The sequence below is a fragment of the Macrobrachium nipponense genome, chromosome 28 (genome assembly GCF_015104395.2).
Source record: "Macrobrachium nipponense isolate FS-2020 chromosome 28, ASM1510439v2, whole genome shotgun sequence".
Classification (NCBI taxonomy): Eukaryota; Metazoa; Arthropoda; class Malacostraca; order Decapoda; family Palaemonidae; genus Macrobrachium; species Macrobrachium nipponense.
The window spans coordinates 47,793,422-47,816,957 of record NC_087217.1 but is presented as its reverse complement, the minus strand read 5'-3'; the positions used below and the strand labels follow the sequence as shown (position 1 = coordinate 47,816,957).

Genomic DNA, 23,536 nt, shown 5'->3' with positions numbered 1-23,536 from the left:
TTCGCCCACGTCGAATCCCTCGAAGTCTCTGGCGGATACGGCATCAGGCCAGAGTTTCCTCCACGAGGAATTCAAGGTTCACCTCGAAACCTCCTGCCAAGCTAGGTCAATGAGTCGGATGCAAATGACGATGTCGAAATGCTCCTTCCAAAATTGACGCAAGGTGAGGTGTTGTGGTATCGGTGAGTCGAAACATCTTTTGAAAAGATGTTTCGTGTACAGCTTCTTAAAGTTCGCTATCACTTGCTGGTCCATGGGCTGGAGGAGAGGGGTGGTGTTGGGCGGAAAAAAAAGAATCTTAACGAAGGAATACTCCGCTAGGATATCTTCCTCGAGGCCAGGAGGGTGGGGAGGGGCATTGTCCAACACCAGCAGACATTTCAGGGGGAGGCGCTTCTCTTGCAAAAAACTCTTCACAGTCGGGCCGAAATACAGATTTACCCACTTCGTGAACAAAAGCCTTGTTACCCAGGCTTTTGCATTAGCCCTCCACATCACTGGAAGCTTCTCCTTCAACACTTTGTGGGCCTTGAAGGCTCGAGGAGTCTCGGAGTGATACACCAGTAGGACTTCACCTTGCAATCCCCACTGGCGTTCGAACAAAGTGCGAGCGTAAGCCTGTCTTTCATAGGCTTATGCCCGGGTAGCTTCTTCTCTTCCTCCGTGATGTATGTCCGACAAGGCATTTTTTTCCAAAAAAGGCCAGTCTCATCACAGTTGAAGACTTGCTGAGAACTGTAGCCTTCCTTGGTCATCATCTCGTCGAACGTCTTTAAAGGCTTCGGCCGCTTTCGTGTCCGAGCTGGCAGCCTCCCCATGACGCACCACCGAATGGATGCCAGTCCGTTTACGAAATTTCTCGAACCAGCCATGCGAAGCCTTGAACTCTGGGGTTGGCGTTGAAGTCCCTTCCCCTCCCTCGTCTTCCGCCTGCGCAATCAAATCGCCGAAAATAGCACTGGCCTTGTGAGCGATTGCTGTCTCTGTTACTGTATCGCCAGTGATTTCTTTGTCTTTTATCCAGATGAGGAGCAGCCGTTCCATCTCATCGTGCACACGGCTCCTCTTGCTGGACAAAATAGTGATGCCCTTCGACGGTGTAGTTGCTTTGATGGCATCCTTCTGTTTAAGGATGGTGCCTATTGTCGACGGATTACGGCCGTATTCCTTTGCGATCACACTCAATCGCATACCAGCTTCGTACTTCTTTATGATCTCCATCTTTGTCTCCAAAGAGAGCATGCGCTTCTTTCCGTGAATTTCAACTTTCTTGTGACCCATGACTACGTTAATTTACGTAAAGTTACACAATATACAGTCTTCGCACAACACGACAATATGTACTGCAAAGAAATCATTAACGAATTTACGTTACTAAACGAAATCGTTGGAGCGAACGAATGCCGATTGCGTACGGTAAAGTTTCGGGTGCGGAGTGGCCGAGCTAAGGGACACCAGCGCGTACGTATAGAAGATGCATGATGGGAGGGATGCTGTCCAATTAGAGAGAAGGATCTCATGGCTTGGCTAGCATCAGGAACCAATGGGAGAGCAGGAGGATGGTGGCGAGTCTACTAGCACTAAGATGGCGGCGTGCGGCGCGAGTTTCAAAATTGTTATCGGGCGAATCTCGGACTTTCAGAAACCTTTCGTATCTTGAAAACTTTTCGTATGTAGAGCAGTAAAATTTTTCGCATTGGCTTTCGTAACTTGGATTTTTCGTAAGTTGAGCCTTTCGTATCTTGAGGTACTACTGTACTTGGATCGTTGTATGGCATTCGCTATCGTGGAATTGTTTTTGGACTTGGCTTTGGATTTTTTTGGATATGTCTGACTCTAGTGTTGGTTTCAGAGTGTGTGTGAATGAGGGCTGTAAGGTGAGGATTCCGAAGGCTTCGGTAGATCCTCACACTGCATGCCGTGGATGTAGAGTGGTTGAGTGTTCAATTGAAAACACATGTAATGAGTGTGAAAGATTGAGTGCTCAGGAATGGAAGACTCTAACTTCTTACTTGAAGAAGTTAGAGAAGGATAGAGAGAGGAAGGCGGCTTACAAAAGCCGTAGTAAATCTAGATCTCGTGAACTTCTATCTAGTTCTGTAGCTTCTTCTTCTTATAATCATTCTCATTCTGTATCAGGCCGATCACAGGTTGCTAACCTCTCTGACTCAGCTTCGGAAATTGCAGAACTCAGAGCTTCCCTTCAAAAAATGCAGGAAAAAATGGCAGCATTGGAAGGTAAGCAAAGTGAATGTGATTTTTCAAGTGATATAAGTGTCCCCAGTGTAGTGGAGGGGGCGTCTGGTCATCTCTGCGACGCTCCCAGGCCTAGACCGCTTCCAAGCTCCCTGGCCCAGAGGAGAAGGAAAGTCGAAAGCCTTACGGAGGTCGTGGAGAATCCCCAACGATCAGGCGTCCCTTCGGCAGAATCTGTTACGGCTCAGACTGCCAGGGACCGCTACAGGAAAAGCGTCCTACGAGAGTGCTTTTCGTCTTCAGGTTCGCCTTCTCCGAAAAGAGGATGGAAAGATTCAAAGTTCTCCCGTCCGCTGAAGAGGAATTGGAAAGAGCCTGAATTCAACTCTAGCCCCGAGCGCTTCTCTGAAGAAGATGCGCCTTCTGTAGTAAAGAGGGCTAGGAAGGAGTTAGATCCATGGACGGTAAGGGGGCCTCGAGCGCCTTCCAGATCTCCCTTTCCTGCTTCGTATGAGGAGTCCTCCTCTTTGGTAGGAGTCTTATCCAAGGAGCCTTCTCGTAGAAAGGACGATAGGCTTCCTGTAAAAAGATCTAGATACCGATCTCCTGTCAGGCGCAACGAGCCTTCCAGGGGAGTTGTCGCACAGGCGGCCATCTCTGGGGGGAGCGAAGCACCAGACAGGCGAGAAGTTGAAAAGGAAGTAACTCCTGCCAAGCTCCTGGCGCCAGCCAGAAGCCAGGCGCCAAGTAGGCGCCAGAGAACACCTGATAGTGAAATTGATTTTGAAGAACTCACGGGAAGAGAGGAGTCTTTCAGGTGCAAAGAGCCTGATTATTCTCAAGATCGTTCGATGCCCAGAACGCCAACCAAGCGCCAGGCGCCAGCTAGAGGAGAGGAAGCGCCTGATAGGAGCAAAGCGCCTACCAGGAACAATGCGCCTGCCAAGCGAAATGCGCCTACCAGGCGCCAGGAGTATTCGGAGCGCGATGCGCCTGCCAGGCGCCAGGAGTATTCGGAGCGCGATGCGCCTACCAGGCGTATTAGGAGCGCAATGCGCCTGCCAGGCTCCAGGAGTATTCCGAGTTCGATGCTCCTCCCAGGCGCCAGGAGTATTCCGAGCAAGATGCTCCTACTAAGCTCCAGACGCATTCTTTTCAAGAAGAGCCTGACAAGTGCCAGGAGTCGTCCAGGCGCAAACTATCCAAGACTCTCCTAAGGATAGGCGTAGAGAGAGAATGACTCTTAGTCCCTCTCCTGTTAGAAGTGCTGCTTCTTTGGAGAGGAAGAAATCAAAGGAGGAGACAGACGATAGAAGGGAGCCTTCTCCTTCCGATCCTCTTAACTTAGAGGACATTTCGGAAGACGAGATTACAAATAAAGAAGGGCTTTTGAATTATAAAGTTCTTTCTTCTCTCCTTCTAGAAGAGTATGGAGATTCGTTGACTTCAGCTGCTCCTCCTTCTCCGCGCTCGCTTTTTTCGAGCACGAAATCGCACAAGTCTTCGTCCTTCCTGAAAATGAAACCGGCCGTATCCATGAAGAGGGCCCTACAATCGCTTGATTCCTGGATCAAGACGAAAAAGGAGTTAGGAAGGACAGTATTTTGTATGCCTCCTGCCAAACTAACTGGAAGAAGAGGCATATGGTATGAGACGGGAGAGAATATGGGATTGTCTCTGCCCATTTCTGCCGAATCAGACTTCTCAAGTCTTGTTGACTCCTTGAGGAGACACGCCAGAGCAACATGGGGTCTTTCGGAGATGGACCATCTCCTCAAGGGACTTTTCCACACCTTGGAAGTATTTAACTTCCTGGATTGGTCCCTTGGGGTTTTGGCTAAGAAGTCCCAGGAAACGGAACATCTAAACCCCGAAGCCTTGCATAGTATCTTGACATGCATAGATAAAGCAGTTCAAGATGGATCGGCGGAGGTCTGCTCCCTCTTTGGTGCGGGAATGCTAAAGAAGAGGGCAGTTTATAGTGCTTACCTCACTAAGGCCGTCTCTCCTTCGCAGAGGTCAGCTTTGTTGTTCGCTCCTCTCTCAGAACATTTATTCCCTTCTCAGTTGGTGAGAGACATTGCACATTCACTAACTGAGAAGGCGACTCAAGATCTGCTCAGGCAGTCTTCAAGGAAGAATAGGCCTGTGGCCAATGAGGAAAAGAAAGGGGCTCGTCCAGTTCAGCAGCAGCCCTTTCGAGGAGGCCCTCCAGCTAGATCGATTTCTAGAAGGAAGACAACAGAAAAAAAGAGGAAGATCTTCCTTCAGACCCTTTAAGAAGGGAAAATGAAGAAACGATTCTCCAAACACCTGTAGGAGCCAGGTTGCAAGTCTTTGCGGAAGCCTGGGCAAACATAGGAACCGACTCTTGGTCGATGTCGATCATCAAGAAGGGTTATTATATCCCATTCAAGGACAGCCCTCCCCTGACATCAACACCGAGGGAACTGTCCGCCAGATACAAGGACCCTGTACTGTTGGATACTCTTCGTCAAATGGTAGAACAGATGTGGGACAAAAGAGCAATCGAGCTGGTACTGGATCACAGCTCCCCGGGGTTTTACAATCGCTTGTTTCTAGTAGCGAAAGCTTCGGGGGGATGGAGACCAGTACTGGATGTAAGTGCGCTGAACAGATTCGTGGAAAAACAAAAGTTCAGCATGGAAACGTCTGCTTCAGTCCTTGCAGCACTTCGTCAAGGAGGTTGGATGGCGTCCCTAGACTTGATGAAAAATGTAGCAAGACACCTACATTTGATGGGGATAAACGTCTCCCTATACCTGGACGACTGGCTCATCAGGGCCAGGTCTCAAAAACAGTGTTTGGAGGATTTTTCAACGACTTTGGAACTGACGAAGTCATTAGGATTGATCGTAAACCTCGAGAAATCTCAGATGATCCCCAGCCAGAACATGGTTTATCTGGGGATTCGGATGGATTCTCGGGGTTTTCGAGTATTTCCTTCTCTAGAGAGAATAAAGAAAGGTTGCACCACAGTCTCCAGCTTCTTAGGGAAGGAGCGCAGTTCAGTGAGGGAATGGTTGAACCTTCTGGGGACCCTTTCCTTGCTGGAACAGTTCTTTCCTCTAGGAAGACTGCAACTCCGTCCTCTACAGTTCTTCCTGAGAAGGAGTTGGAATTGGAAGACAGGACAACTCTCAGATACTTTTCCAATCTCAACAGAAGTAAAGAATCAATTAAGGTAGTGGTTAACCCCTTTAGAAGAGAACAGAGGAGTGTCCCTGGAAGTGCCCAAACCTGATATTGTTCTCAGACGCGTCGGAGACAGGTTGGGGTGCAACCTTAGGATCCAGAGAAGTGTCAGGCACCTGGTCGGAAGAGCAGGTGTCATGGCACATAAATTGCAAGGAGCTCTTAGCAATTCACCTAGCGTTAAAGAGCTTCGAACACTTAGTCAGAGACGGAATAGTGCAGATAAATTCCGACAATACCACCTCTCTGGCTCATGTGAAAAAACAAGGAGGAACTCACTCTCTCGCCCTATACGAACTTGCAAGAGATCTTCTGATTTGGGCAAATCAAAAGAATGTAACTCTTCTAACAAGGTTTGTCCAAGGGGAGAGGAACGTGAGAGCGGACAGACTGAGCAGGAGGTTCCAGGTCCTTCCAACAGAATGGACCCTCCACTCAGAAGTGTGTCAAAGTCTTTGGTCTCTTTGGGGGAAGCCTCAAATAGACTTGTTCGCCATGTTCCTCTCCAAGAGGATAGACACATTTTGCGCTCTAGTAGACGATCCCAGAGCTTATGCAATAGATGCCTTTCTCCTGAACTGGTCAGGGCTAGACGTGTACGCTTTTCCCCCATTCAAGATCCTGGGGGAAGTAGTCAGAAAGTTCGTGGCCTCGAAGGGGATAAGAATGACTCTGATAGCCCCATTTTGGCCATCCCGAATTTGGTTCACAGAGGTAATGGAGTGGACGGTGGACTTCCCCAGATCTCTTCCAAACAGGATAGATCTACTCAAACAACCCCACTTCGAGAGGTACCATCAAAACCTACCCGCTCTTGCTCTGACTGCTTTGAAAGAATGTAACTCTTCTAACAAGGTTTGTCCAAGGGGAGAGGAACGTGAGAGCGGACAGACTGAGCAGGAGGTTCCAGGTCCTTCCAACAGAATGGACCCTCCACTCAGAAGTGTGTCAAAGTCTTTGGTCTCTTTGGGGGAAGCCTCAAATAGACTTGTTCGCCACGTTCCTCTCCAAGAGGATAGACACATTTTGCGCTCTAGTAGACGATCCCAGAGCTTATGCAATAGACGCCTTTCTCCTGAACTGGTCAGGGCTAGACGTGTACGCTTTTCCCCCATTCAAGATCCTGGGGGAAGTAGTCAGAAAGTTCGTGGCCTCGAAGGGGACAAGAATGACTCTGATAGCCCCATTTTGGCCATCCCAAATTTGGTTCACAGAGGTAATGGTGTGGACGGTGGACTTCCCCAGATCTCTTCCAAACAGGATAGATCTGCTCAAACAACCCCACTTCGAGAGGTACCATCAAAACCTACCCGCTCTTGCTCTGACTGCTTTTCGACTATCGAAAGACTTGTCAGAGCGAGAGGGTTTTCTCGCAAGGCGGCAAGCGCAATTGCCAGAGCCCGCAGATCGTCTGCTATGCGAGTGTACCAATCGAAGTGGGAGGTGTTCAGAAGTTGGTGTAGGTCGAAGAAGCTGTCCTCCTCCAATACCTCTGTGACCGAAATTGCAGATTTCCTTCTTTTCCTGAAGGAAAAATCGCATCTTTCTGTACCGACTATTAAGGGATACAGGAGCATGCTTTCGGCTGTATTCAGAAACAGAGGATTAGATTTGGCCAATAATAAGGATTTACACGATCTCATTCATTCCTTCGAAACATCAAAATCAATAGAACCCAGAGTTCCGAGCTGGAATCCGGATGTGGTCCTGAAATTTCTGTCTTCTGAAAGGTTCGAACCACCTCACACTGCTTCCTTTCGAGATATTACAAGGAAGTGTCTGTTTCTGCTGTCTCTCGCTACGGCGAAAAGAGTCGGCGAGCTTCACGCCCTTGAGTCACGAGTTGGTTTCAAGGGAGACTGCGATTTGTTCGTTCCAGACTCTCTTTCTTGCTAAGAATGAGAATCCCTCGAATCCCTGGCCCAGGATCTTCAAGGTAAAAGGCCTGACTAGTCTGGTAGGCAGAGAGGCAGAGAGGTCTCTTTGCCCGGTCAGAGCACTTAAATTCTATCTGGACAGAAAGAAACAGTTGGGGGGTTCGCAACACGGTCTATGGTGCTTGGTAAAGGACCCCAAAAGACCGATGTCTAAGAATGCCTTAGCCTTCTTTGTAAGAAGTGTTATTACCGAGGCGCATAAGAACTGCCCAGATGACTCTTTTAAACTATTAAGAGTAAGAGCTCATGAAGTAAGGGCATGTGCGACATCTATTGCGTTCCAAAGAAATATGTCTCTCAAGAATATTTTGGATGCATCTTATTGGAAATGCAACTCAGTTTTTGCATCTCATTACTTGAAGGATGTGCGCGTTACGTATGAGAAATGTTTTTCTCTAGGTCCGTTTGTGTCAGCACAGACGGTTCTGGGTACTGGAGCGAGCACCGATCCTTAAATAAGTGTACGTAACCCTCTTGTCGGATACGTTCTTCGTTTCCTGTGTAGGGAAATGTCAGATGTCGCACAGGCGGCCTTCGCTTCTCTTCACTAGGAGATCGAGTGGTAACTGACTTTTAGAGGGGTACAAATTTTTTTTTTTTTTTACTTTCGTGTGTGTGTTTATTGAGTTTTTGGTTGTTTGCTAAGAGTTTGGGGATGGCTCTTGGCAATCTTAGAACTAACACAGGTGTTAGGATCGGGTGATCAGGATCGGTTGTGTGCTCCTTAAAGAAGGTGTGTTGTCATATAAGCGGATTAGCACCCATTGGCAAATGCCAGTTAGGCTCTGCCGAGTAAGTGGACAAGACCCCATCGACAGACCCACAAGAACTCTTGGCCGCAGATCACTATCTTGCTAAGGCTCTTGAGGTGAAGCAGACTCCTAGGCAGTAGCCACAAAGTCTTCCACCTAATAAGGTAGGAACCAAGGTCTATAAATACCTACAACAAATGTTGTTTACCTGTCTATTCAGTAGTTAGCTGTCTCTTGCCCTCCACCAAAGGGTGTCAATCAGCTAAGTATATATCTGACAGGTAAGTTGAATGTATGAAAATGATATTGTTATGATACAATAAAGTTTCATACATACTTACCTGGCAGATATATACGATTGATGACCCACCCAGCCTCCCCGCAGGGGACAGGTGGAAGAGAAAATCTGATAGAAAACGGGAATGGTTCCTAGTCCTGCCACCCAGAGCAGGGCAGTAGATCACCTGACCTACCTGTAGCGAGTGCCGCGAAATTTGAATTTCTGTCGGGGACGACGGAGTCGATAGCTAAGTATATATCTGCCAGGTAAGTATGTATGAAACTTTATTGTATCATAACAATATCATTTTTTTTAGATTGTAAGTGTGTTATGGTTGTTGGGTAAACTAAGTAGCAATAATAATAGTTGCCCTTGCCCTGGGTTAGTCATATTAGTTTGTTATTGAGGCATTGTTCAATAAACAGAAATTTAGAAGCCTGTAGTCTGATTTAATCAGGCTTTATTCATTATTTAACAAAAAGAAAATGGAAATGAATGTGATTACAGTTGGTACATGTAATTTGATTTGGTATTATTTAATAATTACTTTGATATAGTAACCAGAAAAGTGTTCCATCTTATTTTTCTATTTGATACTGGTGATAAAAGAATAAATAAGAATTTTTGGTGAAGTGAGTGACATTAAAAAAAGCCAGTGGTGTGGATTTTGCAAATATTAGTAGTTTAAATCTGTTCCATATTTTTGTTGAAGGAGCTTGTTCAGATTTATGTGTCTTAGCTTCTTAGGTAGATTTATATAGTACAGGCAGTCCCCGGGTACGACGTTCCGAGGTTAAGGCGCTTTTCAGTTATGTTCATCAGAAATTATTTCCAGGGTTACGACGCCTAAAATGCTCATCTGGCAGAAGAAATATGACACCAAAAATGCAAAATAATCAATATTTCAAGGTTATTTTGATGAAAAATGCAATAAGAATGCAGTTTACACAGTTTTGAATGCACCCAAAGCATTAAAAGTAAGGTTTTCTTAGGGTTTTTGATGATGTTCCGGCTTACGACGATTTTCGGGTTACAACGCGTCTCAAGAACGGAACCCCCGTCGTAACCCAGGGACTGCCTGTATATGCTCTGGAGTGCCCAAGTTATGGCATTGGTAAAGTAGGGTATTTTAAAGAGGAGAAAAAAATCTTTATTACAGATATGAGGTGGTGATGGCCATTGTTACAACTGCAAAAAAGGACTTCAGTATAGTGTCTGACAGTGAAGATCTTTTGAACTTCGTAAAGGAGCGAACGCTTGATAAAAAGGTTGGTCATAACTTTGTAATATTATATGAAAATAAAATATTTGCTCACGTATCAAGAACAAATGGAATACTAAATTGATATTGTATAAAGCATATCCTACAATTATATTGTTGGAGGACAAGTTGGAGTACTTTTAATGATAAAATTGTAAAAGGAAAATGGATTTTCAAAAAACCAGTAAGTTTTGTGTGAAGTAAAAAATAAAATGTTTAGTATTAACCATACTAGCAAACTTACTCATCTACGATGGGTGATAAAATACGGGTGCAGAAGTGAAAAATTTATGTGTACTATTTATTCAGCAATATTAAAATAAGGCCGATTTTTATACATACCTACTACAGAACCTCTGTATACACAATATTATCGGTTTGTCCACAACTTAATTTCAAGTTGGCAGAGTCAGTTGCTCTGCTCATTGCCACATACAGTTGGCCATGCGTGAACATGGGTGACGGCAGAAACACACCAACACGATCCAAAGTCTGGCCCCGCGACTTGTTTGCAGTGAATGAGAAAGCCAGGTAGATGGGAAACTGCCTGCGCCGTAACTGGAACGGAAACTGGTTGTCCTAAGGCATCAGAGGAATCCAGGGGATGAACAGACGTTTGCCGGTGTGAGAGCCCGTTGCTATCACTGCTTCGATGACGTGGGAGTTTAGCTCCATAACGGTGTACCTCATCCCGTTGCAATGTCCATTGGCAGGATCGAAATTCCGAAGCAACATTACCGGGCAGTACTTCTTCAACGTTATTTTGTGCACTGGCAGTCCCAATGGATTTAAGTTATTCAAAAAATCTTGCGGATATTGATGATAATTTTCATCTTCTATTGTGTCCGAGCTAAAATATTCGCGACTTTCTCCGGGGAAGTTGTACAGAAATTATGTATGAAAATTCATAAAGTAACTAAGTCTACGGGAATAACCAGCCTCATTTCACGGCCAGAAACAGCTCCGTTTCAGGGAATCCCTTCTCACCCCCACCCCCTACAAAGAAGGGGGGTAGGTTGGATGAAACACCATTACAAACCATCTTAGGGGTCCCCACCATAACCCTGCCAAGTTTCTTGCCCATCTGAACAGCCGTTTGGCTGTGATTGAATGACAAGACAGACAGACAGGCAGACATTACGCCCATTATAGTATGACTCATGGGTTTATTTTTCTGAATGGCTTTTTTTATGTGTTTAGCTTACAAGGGCATTTGTTTAAAAAAGTTTTATTATTGCTATTGTTTATGTTAGGAAATGTCATGAAAATGTGGAAAATATATACTGTATCGGAATTTGTTAGCAACTATGTTTTCATGGTAATGCTGGATTGGACTAAGGGTTGGCTTTTAAAAGTAAGAAATTACATTTTGTTCATGAAACTTACCCAGCAGATATATATATAGCTGTATTTCTCCGAAGTCCGACAGAATTTCAAAACTCCCGGCTCACGCAGTGGTCGGCCAGGTGGTTAGTACCCATTCCCGCCGCTGGGAGGCGGGTGTCAGGAACCATTCCCATTTTCTATTCAGATTTTTTCTGTCGCCGGTGTTGATAACAACTGTTTTCAACACCTCCGTCTAGGATTTTCGAAACTTCTCTGTAACTGGATATCCTGTTTGTTTTTTGGTTATCGAACGTGGATTGTGACTAGGCTTACGCTGATAGTGGATTGGATTTGAATTTGGTTTGGTTTTTTCCTTTAACTAAGATGTCTGGGACTAGTTTATCTAGCACCAGAGTGTGTTGTATGGAAGGTTGTAAGGTGAGGCTACCGAAAGGTTCGGTAGACCCACACACAATATGTAATAATTGTAGAGAACATACGTGTGTTATAATTGACCGTTGTAAGGAGTGTGAATGTCTGTCTGATTCGGGTTGGAAGGCTTATGAATCCTGTGTGCGGAAATTGGAGCGTGATAGGATACGGAGATCTTCCTCCAGGAGTGTATCAGTCAGTAGAAGTAAGGGTAGTAAGGTTTCTCCTACTATACATTCAGTAGTTGGTACACCTAAATCTGTTGTGCCTTCGGGCCCTGAAAATGTTGTGCCTTCGGGCCCTGAAAAATCAGTGGAAGACAATGCCCTTTCTACGATTCTGGAATCAATACGAAACCTAGAATCTAAAGTGCTCGCTTTGGAGGGTAAAAGCATTATTAGTGAACAAAAGTGCAGTGAAAGTGCCCCCAGTGTTGTGGAGGGGGCGTCAGATCGGCCCTATAATGCCTCTAGGCCTGGACCTCTGTCGAACTTCCAAGCCCAGGAAGACGGACATGTCGAAAGCCGCAGGAGGGTTACGGGGAACCCCCACCGATCTGGCGTCCCTTCGGCAGAAAATGTAGACGATCCCCAGGCTGCCAAAGAGTGTGCGAGTGCGCGTATCCTCCGCGAGTGCTTTTCGTCCTCGGAGGCGTCCTCCCCTAACAGGAGTTGGAGCATGAGAAGACGCTCACGTCCTCTGAAAAGAGCTATGACGTTAAATGTCGCACAGGCGGCTATCGTCAGTAGTCTCTCAGAGGAGGGCGCAGAGTCTCTTTGCGCTGCTTCTTCGTTACGGGCGTCGCCTCGAGACTTGGATTACTCTCCACCGCAAAAAAGATCGAAAACTCAAGTTGTCGCACAAGCGGCCAGAGTCTTCGATCGCAGTGAAGAAGAAGCTTCACGTCCTGTTTCTCCTGTTGGTTTGCGGTCTTCACCGGAGAGTTTTGCTGCATGGACTCCTCAAAGGAGAATTATGATGTCATCTGACGAGGACGCCTTGGAGCGGCCTAGTCGTTCTAAGAATAGAACTAGAACGGGTCCTGGGAGAAGGGATAGGGCTTCCCCTCGCCCCTCGCAGGATCAGTTTTTCTCCTGAAAAAGAATCTTCTACTACAAAGAGTGTTATCAGGTCGATGCAACAACAACTTGCTTCGTTGCTGGCTGAGAGAGAATCAGAAATTCGTCCAAGAAGAAAAGATGATAGATTACCGATTAAAACATCTAAGAGGTCTCCCGCACAGGCGGACCGATCGTCTCTTTCGCCTGTGAGTACTCATTCTAGATTTCGTACGTCTCACCTGCAGTTGGAGGAAGGGCATGAAAAACTTCCTACGAGGAATTTTGAGATCGAAAGGAAGAAATTTCACCCAGACTCTCGAGGCTCGCTTTATACAAGAACAGACGATCCTATGGTTGCGAAACGAGGCCGTCTACAGTCTGAGAAACTCGACGCTCCTAGTTCGGCTTGGAAGGAGCGGAGTGTTCACAGGGACGCCTATTTAGACAAGCGGTACGCTCGAACAGATGTCGAGCGTGACGCTCACCTGGACGCCAGGCGTGGCGCTCGGATGGACGCCGAGCGTGACGCTCACCTGGACGCCAAGCGGGACGCTCGGCTGAGCGACGAGCGTGACGCTCACCTGGACGCCAAACGTGGCGCTCGGCTGGACGCCAAGCGTGACACTCGGCTGGACGCCAAGCTTGACGCTCGGACGTATGCCAAGCGAGACATCCAAACGGACGCTTTGTTGCATATCCATCAGGTATCACAGCAAGGTATTAGTATGGAACCTCAACTGCAATCGGCTTTTCGAAGAGACTCCCATCGAGAGAATGAGCAAGAAATTGGTACCGCTTTATCTGAATCTAGATATTAATATTCAGAATGCTCCTTGTACGTCAAAACAACGATCTTCATTAAAGCTCGGAGTGAAAGGACTTGTACCACCAGCTTCGGGAGTCCCCTTGGTCACTCCTATAGATGAGGAAGGATTAAGTAATATTTCAGAAGAAACGGAAGAGGATCAACCCGCTGTGTCAGATTCTTCCGATTATCAAGTTTTGGTTCGATTGCTTCGGGATTCATTTGGAGAAGAGTTTCAACCCGCAGCACCTCGGTCGCCTCCTTCTCAGTTTTCGTTGTCAAAAACAAATAAGACTCCTGGATTTGTTAAAATGACAAAGTCTCTTTCAACTAAGAGAGCTTTTAAGAAGGTGCAAGATTGGATGGAGTCTAGAAAAGCTCAAGGAAAGTTTTCCTTTGCCCAGCCTCCTTCAAGACTTTGCGGCAAGGCTGGGATCTGGTATGATACAGGTGAGGATGTCGGGGTTAAGGGCTCCCGCATCGGCTCAAGGTGACTTTTCCAGTCTGGTTGACGCACCAAGAAGGTCTCTTCTTTCGTCAGCTAAAATAACATGGACACCGGCGGAGATAGACCACCATCTGAAAGGTCTTTTTCGGACGATTGAAGTATTTAATTTCTTAGACTGGTGTTTGGGGCTGCTTGACGCTAAGTCTCGTAGTCAAGACTCAATTAGCTTGGGGGAGCTATCCAGTGTTCTCACTTGTATGGATAAGGCCGTCAGAGATGGTTCAGAGGAATTGGCTTCACATTTTTGTGCAGGGCTCCTGAAAAAGAGAGCTATCTACTGTAAATTTACTACCAAAGCAGTGTCTCCAACACAGAAGGCAGATTTGCTTTCGCCCCTCTTTCTGACCATCTCTTCCCCCAGGCTATGATTAAAGATGTAGCTGGAAGTCTACAGGAAAAAGCTACTCAGGATCTCTTAGCACAATCTTCTAGACGTCCTGCGGTTTCCTTCGACTTCAACACGAACCCAGTTTTTCTAAGAAGAAAATAAAGCCCTTTCGAGGTGGAGCATCCTCTAGACCTTCTCCTAGAGGAAGAGGACTCTCTAGAGGCAGAGCTCAGTCTAAGTCCAGAGGTAAAAAATGAGGAGGGAGTCCTTCAGTCGCCAGTAGGTGCCAGGCTTCATTTATTTGCAGAAGCTTGGAAGAAGATAGAGGCAGACAGCTGGTCGCTCAACGTCATCGAGCGAGGATACAAAATACCTTTCCTGAAGCCTCCTCCATTGTGCACAACACCTATAGATCTATCACCCTCTTACCATGGAGAAAAACAACAGATCTTGTACGATCTGATAGAACAAATGCTCGAGAAGAAAGCAATAGAACAAGTCGAGGACACTCAGTCCCCGGGTTTCTACAACAGGTTATTCCTGGTGCCGAAACAGTCGGGAGGCTGGCGGCCAGTTTTAGATGTGAGCAGTCTAAACCTTTTTATAGAGAGACAGACGTTCAAGATGGAGACACCTCAGTCAGTGCTTGCGGCCTTAAGACAAAACGATTGGATGGTATCACTGGACCTGCAAGACGCATATTTCCACGTCCCGATACATCCCCGATCGAAGAAATACCTGCGTTTTGTCATGAAGGGAAGAGTTTTCCAATTCAGAGCTCTTTGCTTCGGTCTGAGTACGGCACCAATGATTTTCACAATTCTAATGAAGAATGTGGCGAGGTGGCTTCATCTTGCAAACATAAGGATCTCTCTATATCTAGACGACTGGCTCATTCGAGCATCGTCGAAAGAAAGGTGTCTGAAGGACCTTCAATCAACCTTAACTCTAGCAAAGTCCCTGGGACTTCTAGTGAATTTCGAAAAGTCACAGCTGATCCCCACACAGTCCATCGTGTATCTGGGGATTCAGATGGATTCAGTGGCTTTTCGAGCTTTTCCGTCCCAGGGACGTCAACAGCAAGGATTAGAAAAAATATCAGTCTTCTTAAGGAAAGAATCATGCTCGGTGAGGGAATGGATGAGTCTGCTGGGCACCATTTCCTCGCTGGAGAAGTTTGTTTCCTTGGGGAGACTACATCTCAGACCTCTCCAGTTTTTCCTGAAGGAGAATTGGGAGGACAAAGAAAATTTGGAGACAATTTTGAGGATCCCAAAGAAGGTAAAGGAATTTTGAGGATCCCAAAGGAGGTAAAGGATCACCTAAAGTGGTGGCTCGATCCTGTGAAACTTTCGGAAGGAACTTCCCTCAAACTTCAGAGCCCCGACCTAGTGTTGTTCTCCGACGCGTCCACCACCGGGTGGGGAGCTACACTAGGGAGGGAGGAAGTGTCAGGCACCTGGAGAGGGGAACAGGTGTTCTGGCACATAAATCTCAAAGAACTGGCGGCCATATACTTGGCACTTCAGGTTTTCAAAGAAAAAGTTGCAAACAAGATAGTTCAGATAAATTCAGACAATACCACAGCTCTGTCATACATAAAAAAACAAGGAGGGACTCACTCGCGATCATTGTTGAACCTAGCGAGAGAGATCCTGTTATGGGCGAGAACTCAGAAAGTAACGATTCTAACGAGGTTCGTTGCAGGCGTGGAGAACGTCCGGGCAGATCTCCTCAGTCGGCAAGGTCAACTGTTGCCGACCGAGTGGACTCTGCATCAGGATGTGTGTCGAGAGCTGTGGAAGTTATGGGGACGTCCTCTAGTGGACGTCTTTGCAACAGCGAGAACAAAGAGGCTTCCGTTGTATTGCTCCCCCGTGCTCGACCCGGGAGCAATAGCAATAGATGCACTTCTTTGGGACTGGACAGGGATGGATCTTTACGCATTTCCCCCGTTCAAGATTCTGGGAGAAGTAATGAAGAAGTTTGCAATGTCAGAAGGGATGAGATTGACGTTAATCGCTCCTTATTGGCCAGCAAAGGAGTGGTTCACAGAGGTCATGACCTTTGTAGTAGACTTCCCGAGGACATTGCCCATGAGGACAGATCTACTCAAACAGCCCCACTTCGAGAGATACCACGGAAACCTCCCCGCTCTGAGTCTGACTGCATTCAGACTATCAAAAAGTTGGTCAGAGCGAGGGGTTTTTCTAGACCGGTTGCAAAAGCAATCGCCAATGCGAGAAGAGCTTCCACGCTTGGAGTCTATCAATCGAAGTGGGCTTCGTTTAGGAGCTGGTGCAGAAGAACACGCATTTCCTCTACCACGACCTCTGTGAGCCAAATAGCGGACTTTTTGCTCTACTTGAGAAACGACCTAAAGCTTGCAGTCTCAACAATCAAAGGCTACAGAAGTATGTTATCTGTAGTCTTTAGACATAGAGGAATTGATTTGGCAAATAATAAGGATATCCACGATCTTTTAAGGTCTTTCGAGACTATAAAGATTCCTCAACCTAAGTTACCATCTTGGAATTTGGATGTAGTACTTAAATTCCTAATGTCAAATCGGTTTGAACCCCTTCAGAATGCCTCTTTAAGGGATCTTACTAAGAAAACTATTTTCCTAACGACTCTGGCGACAGCGAAGAGGGTTAGTGAAATTCAAGCCTTTAGCAAGCATATTGGTTTTAGGGGACATAATGCTGTTTGCTCATTAAGTCCTACGTTTCTAGCGAAAAATGAAAATCCGTCTAACCCTTGGCCCAAAAGTTTTGAGATTAAGGGTATGGCAGAAATCATTGGACACGAACCAGAGAGAGTCCTGTGCCCTGTCAGGGCTCTCAAGATTTATTTACAAAGAACGAAGGAATGTCGAGGTCCTTCTAACAACTTATGGTGTTCGGTCAGAAGACCAGATTTACCGATGTCGAAGAATGCTCTGGCATTCTTCTTGAGACACTATTAGACAGGCACATTCATCTTGCGAAGACAGTGATGTTAAGCTGTTGAAAGTGAATGCCCATGAAGTGAGAGCTATATCTACCTCGGTAGCTTTCCAAAAGAACATGGCACTCAATGACATTCTGAGTGCCACCTTTTGGCGCAGCAACTCGGTGTTCGCTTCACACTACCTGCGGGATGTGAAGACGACATACGAGAACTGCTATGCGCTTGGACCATACGTCGCAGCAGACACTTTGTTGGGGGCTGAAAGTAGCACTCATCCTACCCTGTAGGAAATGGGTAGGTGAGTTTTTATGGATTGTTTTATGGTTGTAAGGTCGTCCGCCTGAGCCGGACTTCCTTTCCTTTAGCCTAAGTGATGTGGGAATGAAAATTGTTAGGCTGGTCAGGTGGTGAATTTTTACTTCGTTGCCCTCATAGTATGGTCAAAATGGTCTAGTCACATTGTGGTCACGCTCCCGTTGACAGATCATCTAGAACTCACCAGCTATATAGGTCACTACCTTGCTGGAGACTCTAGTAAAGCAGTAGCAGACTTGGGTGACAGTAATCACGAAGTCAGCTATGCTAACAGGTAAGGAACCAAGATGTTATTCATCTGCATGTAATATGTTTCCAAAATCCTTTTCTGTCTCTCCCTACCTCCAAAGGTGGGATTCAGCTATATATATATCTGCTGGGTAAGTTTCATGAACAAAATTATATTGTTAAGATACAATAAAGTTTGTTCATACTTACCTGGCAGATATATATAATCAAAGTACCCACCCACCTCCCCGCAGGAGACAGTGGGAATAGAAAATCTGAATAGAAAATGGGAATGGTTCCTGACACCCGCCTCCCAGCGGCGGGAATGGGTACTAACCACCTGTCCGACCACTGCGTGAGCCGGGAGTTTTGAAATTCTGTCGGACTTCGGAGAAATACATCTATATATATATCTGCCAGGTAAGTATGAACAAACTTTATTGTATCTTAACAATATCATACTATACTAGTTAGTAAAATCTAAACGTTGGCTTTAAAAGTAGAAAATTACATATTATACTAGTAAATAAAATTTAAAAGTACAATACACTGCACTAGAGGGAGTAAAATAATTTGAGTAAATTATGACTACATGTGGACCAATCTGATGACCAGTAATGGGCTGCATTTGTATTTCAGTGTTCATTTATTAATAGTAAATTTTACTTGTACTAGAGTACCATTCTAAAACTGTAATTCTGAAATTTAATAGTTAATCAGTCACTTTAGTGTTCGGTTTCATGTTTACTATACATAAATGGTTCTACGTACTGAATAAAGATTATGCTGGCTATATAGTTAAAAAATTCTTCTATTTTTTTTAAACAGTTCAAAATTAGGAAAGAAGCTATGTGTGGGCTGGCTATGATTTACAAAAAACACTTGAATAGTCCAGACGTTCCACCTGCTACTCGACATGCTGTCACCTGGATCAAGGACAAGATACTTCATGGGTACTATATGACCAGTATAGATGACAGGTAAATAACTAAACCGGTGTGCTATATTGTCTTCTTAAAATACTAAATGTAGGATAATAATCACAGCACAAATCTTTTGTGTTTGGCATATGTTATGTTGATAGATTGTAGTTTGATGGACATGTTGGGTTGTACAATTTTGATGTAGAGATAAGCTGCTATGTTTTATTCTTTCTTACGTTATATCTTTTAACCATGAATTGTGTACATATGGTGACTTGTTAATTGAAGATCTTCATTGATGTACACAATGAAAATTACGTACTTACTTTTATGGCAGTTCTGAAATTTGTAATTTCCAGTGATGTGACAAGTTTTATAGGAATCTATCAAAATTATTAAAAAGTTCTCTTGTGTAAGAAGTGTTCCACAACAAACCTGTAAATGATCCCACATTTATGGTCTCACAAATCGTAGGTACCATATTTCCATTTTCATATCATCGAATAGGTAACTCATCTTATATTTCTCTTGCAGATTGCTAGTTGAACGGCTTCTAAATACGTGTTTGGTTCCATACCAACTTCCACCTGAAGACAGAATGAAAAAGTTGTTTTATTTATATGCAACCATAGATGATAATGCCTCCAAGGCTTTCATTGAACTTCAAAAACACCAGCTAGTTGTAAGGAAAAATGTTGCAGAACTTATTGAGCTGCATCGAAAACCTCAAGATGAAGAGAGAGATAGGGAGATATCATGTCGGCTCGGCCATCTTACCAAGTTCCTACCTGATCCTCTAAAGGTGCAAGAATTTTTGAGGAAATTTTCACAGCATCTTAGTAGTGACCCTCAACTATTATCCTTAATGGAAACGGTTGTGAGTCATGATGTTTCTTGCAGGGACAGTGTAGATGCTGTGGTAAGTTGTGTTCAGATTTGGATGTGTATGTTATATAATTTGAAAATTACATCTTTTATTTGACATTGCATTTTATTTGATATCAAATATTTAAGAGGGCTGGATGTTTTAAAATGTCATTGAGTAGGAAATAAATTACATGTTCATACAATACCTCAACCTGATGTACTTTTTTATAATATCTCGCATGGTATACACACAACAAGAAGTGTGTTAGGTTTTTTATTTTTCACATTTTGAAAAAATTCTGTTTTGTAATTATGAATATTTTGCTTTTTCCAGACACAAATCCTGAAAAAATTAGGTCAGCCTGTAATGACTAATCTGTACTATAATACAATCAAAATGTTGTTGGAGCGTGTATCTAGTGTCATGGTTGATCAAACTGCTATAGAAGCTCTTGTAGGGTTAGTGGAAGGTGCCCTACATGAAGTCGAACCCATCTTGGTTTCACTCAATCTTCCCTCAGATATTGCAACAGAAAAAGGGTTGAAGCTTCTTTTTGTAAGTATTTGGTTGTGTGCATTGAAATATGAGTGTACTGCATGAGTATGTAACTGTTAACTAAATAGTATTTGAGATAATTTCCACGGCCTTTGAGAGTTTATAAAGATTACTGTTGGAAATCTGTCAAGACATAAATACATGTGTGTTACATATGTTTTTGTCATTGTTCTCAGAAAGGATAAGTCTTATCCTTTGTCCAGTAATAATTGTTCCTTGAAGAATTTTGCTGTGCACAATCTAAACTAAATACCTTGTTAGTCCTAGAGTGTACAATAACTGCAGACTATACTCACGCAAAATATAAATGAGACCATTGGGTTAGAGAGTAGGAAGATAGTGGTGTGAAAAGTGCAACTAATAGGGTGAGAGTTTTTTATTCAGTAATAGAGAAGGTTAGGGTATTAGTAGCTGAAAATTTTAGGAAAAATTGATCGAGTTTTGACTGAAAGCCGGTCCTTGGAACATGTTATAAGGAAAGCTACTTTGATTTTACTCTTTCATAAAATTACAAGTTAAAGGCCTACTTTTATAGTACTGTAGTTTAAGTTTAAATTTGTAATATTACAACTTTAAGTTGAACCCCATAGTATTCTCAAAGATAATTTTTCTTATGTCATGTTTACGTTAACTGAAATGGCTTTACGTGCAAAAGTAATATTGTAATTTCTTCCTAACAGGTGCTATCTTTTGTATATCCGGCACACTTTTTGCACATAGATGTCTTGAAAAGATTGATCAACTTACTCAATGTGCCAAATCCTGCCATATCCCCACCAGTTCTGTCCATACTAACGTACATAGGAAAATATAAACCAGTTGGTAAGTCATGAGTATTTATGTCATAGGAATTTTGGTTAATGAACATCAAATGTTTAAGAGTTGTAGAATTGATGCGCTAAAGATAATGATTCATGAAATATGCATACTAGGACTTTTTTATTTACATCTTTCTCTGCTTTGATTTAAATTGCTTAACTTGTTCTGCAAAACTTTTTGAAATCAAGATTATCCTTTTTCACAAGTACTGTAATTGCTTTTTCATCCTTCTGGCAAATCTTTAGAGCTGGGCGTGAAAAACTATGGCAATTTCTTTTGACTGGTATTTATAGTATAGTTGCTGTCAATGTTTACGAGAACAGCTTTGAAAATTATTTAAAAATTTTCTAGGTGAAGCTTATCCGAGTCTAGCAACGGTTCTAATCCCCAAGTGTCAGAAGTTTGCTGAATCTGGTCAGCCAAAACAAGCTAAACATGCTGTTAGATGTTTACACACGAACTGTGTTCAGGACCCGGATGAAGTCTTTGAAAAAATCTTAGAGGTATGTATTATGTTTAATGAGATGAGATGCTTATTCTAGAAAATTTTCTTCCTCGTGTTACACCTTTCAAACCTACATACCCTCAATTTCGTCTCCAGCTCTGAATGAACACATAGGTTTCAGTACTTGGTTTTTGACCTAAATTCTATTTGTATTCTATTCCATTGGCAAGCCAGAATACGTTGCTGGATGATTTATAATTGCAGATGCTCGCCAAGTTTTGTTTATAAATGTAATGAATAATTTATTTTATGATAGCTATAAGGAGAATACACTTGTCAACTGCAATGATTAATTTCGACAATTTCCATTGGCAAGCAATAATCTAGATGCTTAGTACTATACTCTTGCAATTACCAGGCAGCAGTAGTGCTCCTCTGTTACAATTAAAGGGATATGCAAGAGAATCTGATTTTACAACATAATATACGACTTTCATATAAACCCAATAATAGTGTAGTAGTTGTCCTCCTACCAACCTATCAACCCCTCCTTTTCTTCTCATGGAGCAGTGGAGGGTAGTGGAGATCCTATTGAAAGGGCACACTTGATATTGTGTACATGATATGCTGGTTGGCATTTTGTCATTTTTTTATGATTGAAAATTTTCTTGGAGAAATTTATTTTGTACATTTAAACCAAATTATTTGTATCATAAAAGCAGTTTTTTTCATTTGAAAACAATTAAGATTTTTGAATAAAGTATTTATGTTTTATATAGGTCAAAGTATTTAGAAGCTAAGCTTGTCAAAGTTGTCTAAAAGAAAATTTTTATTTTTTTCAGAAAATTAAGGAGCAGTTAACATTTGATTCTCCACATTTTAGAACATCGGTCGTTTCTTTAGGTCACATTGCCTTCAACATGCCTCAAAGATTTGTAGTACCTATCAAGAATATAGTCTCTAGAAAGGTAAGATTTTTTTCCCCTACTATTGAGAGGGATGTATTTATCAGAACTCTGGTACAGTATTGTTTATTGAATCATCTTACTTTCATTATTAAAAACTTTTCCTTCTTGATTTTCAATTATGGCAAACAATTGAAGTAATTGCTGTTCACACATCATTACTCCAGAACATAGTTTTAGCTTTTCAGTTGTTCTGCTGATCTCAGTATCATCCAGTTGTTGTGGTAGTAGGTTTTGATGAATTAAAAATGTGTTTAGGTCTCTGTGTTTTTATGTAATTGCAATCATTCATCTGGTGTAATATTTATAGCCTTGAATTAATTTTTTCATCATACAAAACTAGTTTTGTTATTTATAGATGCACCCCAAGTTTGTGATTGTAAATTTTAAGTTGTTGAATGTAATACTACTTGGTGTTAGCATATTTTATGTTTATTGGTGTTGTTAGTTCAGAGGCATATTGGAGAACTTTTATTCAACTAAACTAGAGAATCAGTATGGCATACTCTTCTGTGTTTGTTGACAAACAGCAAAGTTAGCCTGTGTGGTAAACTTAAGTGGCACTAAAGCTTCTTAACAGTGGCCATAGGGCCCCAACTTGAATGATTAATGCTTTTTTTACTTTACATTCTTCCTCTTTGTAAAATAATTTTTTTATGAACATGTTTACTGTTATGATCTTGTCCTGTACTGCTCAAGACAAGAACTTTGTGCTGTTGTTATCAGTGTAGCCTCTGTGGTGAATTATCTATTACTTATTTCATTTGGAATGTCATCTTTACAGGCAATCCTGAACATTTCATTTGATATAATAGCCTTAAGACAGCAATTATGCAGCTAGTCAGCCATTGAGTCACTTTCCAGCACAATGTCATGAGGGATTTTTGTAGGGCTATCTCATGAGACTTTGTATTGCTTGAGGCGACCTATTCAGATCTTCAGGGCTTTACCCAGAAATCTCTTGTATTATACAGTGGAACCTTGGTTTTCATACACAATCCGCTCCGGAACCACCCACAAAATTTGAATCGTATAAAAACCGAAACTATGAATCACATGAATAATGTAAATGCACTTAATGTGTTTCAGACCCCCAAAAAATATTAACAAAACATATATTTTATAGGTAATAAAGACAGTTTTACATACAGAAAACAATGAGAAATAAATATAAATGACTAATGGAATGAATAGTCAACATTTAACTTCACTCTTACCTTTATTGAAAACACTTGATAGCATATGGATGATTGGGGGCGGTTATTGTTTGGCAGGGGAATCTCCCTCCAGAAGGACTTCAGGTATCAAGGACCTATCTGGGGTTATTTCTCTTTGTTTTTTACTGGCACTAGGATCAGCTTGAG

General features: G+C 43.2%; 1 protein-coding gene across 3 annotated transcripts in view; it reads left to right on the top strand.

Annotated features, from left to right (window-relative positions):
• Nucleotides 1-23,536, top strand: part of LOC135201729 (sister chromatid cohesion protein PDS5 homolog B-B-like) — a 97,152-nt gene that overhangs the window by 60,179 nt on the left and 13,437 nt on the right. For all 3 annotated transcript variants that reach the window (XM_064230934.1, XM_064230932.1, XM_064230933.1), the window contains exons 9-15: nucleotides 9,541-9,649; nucleotides 18,426-18,577; nucleotides 19,055-19,439; nucleotides 19,722-19,943; nucleotides 20,624-20,765; nucleotides 21,114-21,265; nucleotides 22,050-22,175. In XM_064230934.1, coding sequence (XP_064087004.1) covers nucleotides 9,541-9,649; nucleotides 18,426-18,577; nucleotides 19,055-19,439; nucleotides 19,722-19,943; nucleotides 20,624-20,765; nucleotides 21,114-21,265; nucleotides 22,050-22,175 — 1,288 coding nt within the window. The remainder of the gene's footprint in view (nucleotides 1-9,540; nucleotides 9,650-18,425; nucleotides 18,578-19,054; nucleotides 19,440-19,721; nucleotides 19,944-20,623; nucleotides 20,766-21,113; nucleotides 21,266-22,049; nucleotides 22,176-23,536) is intronic.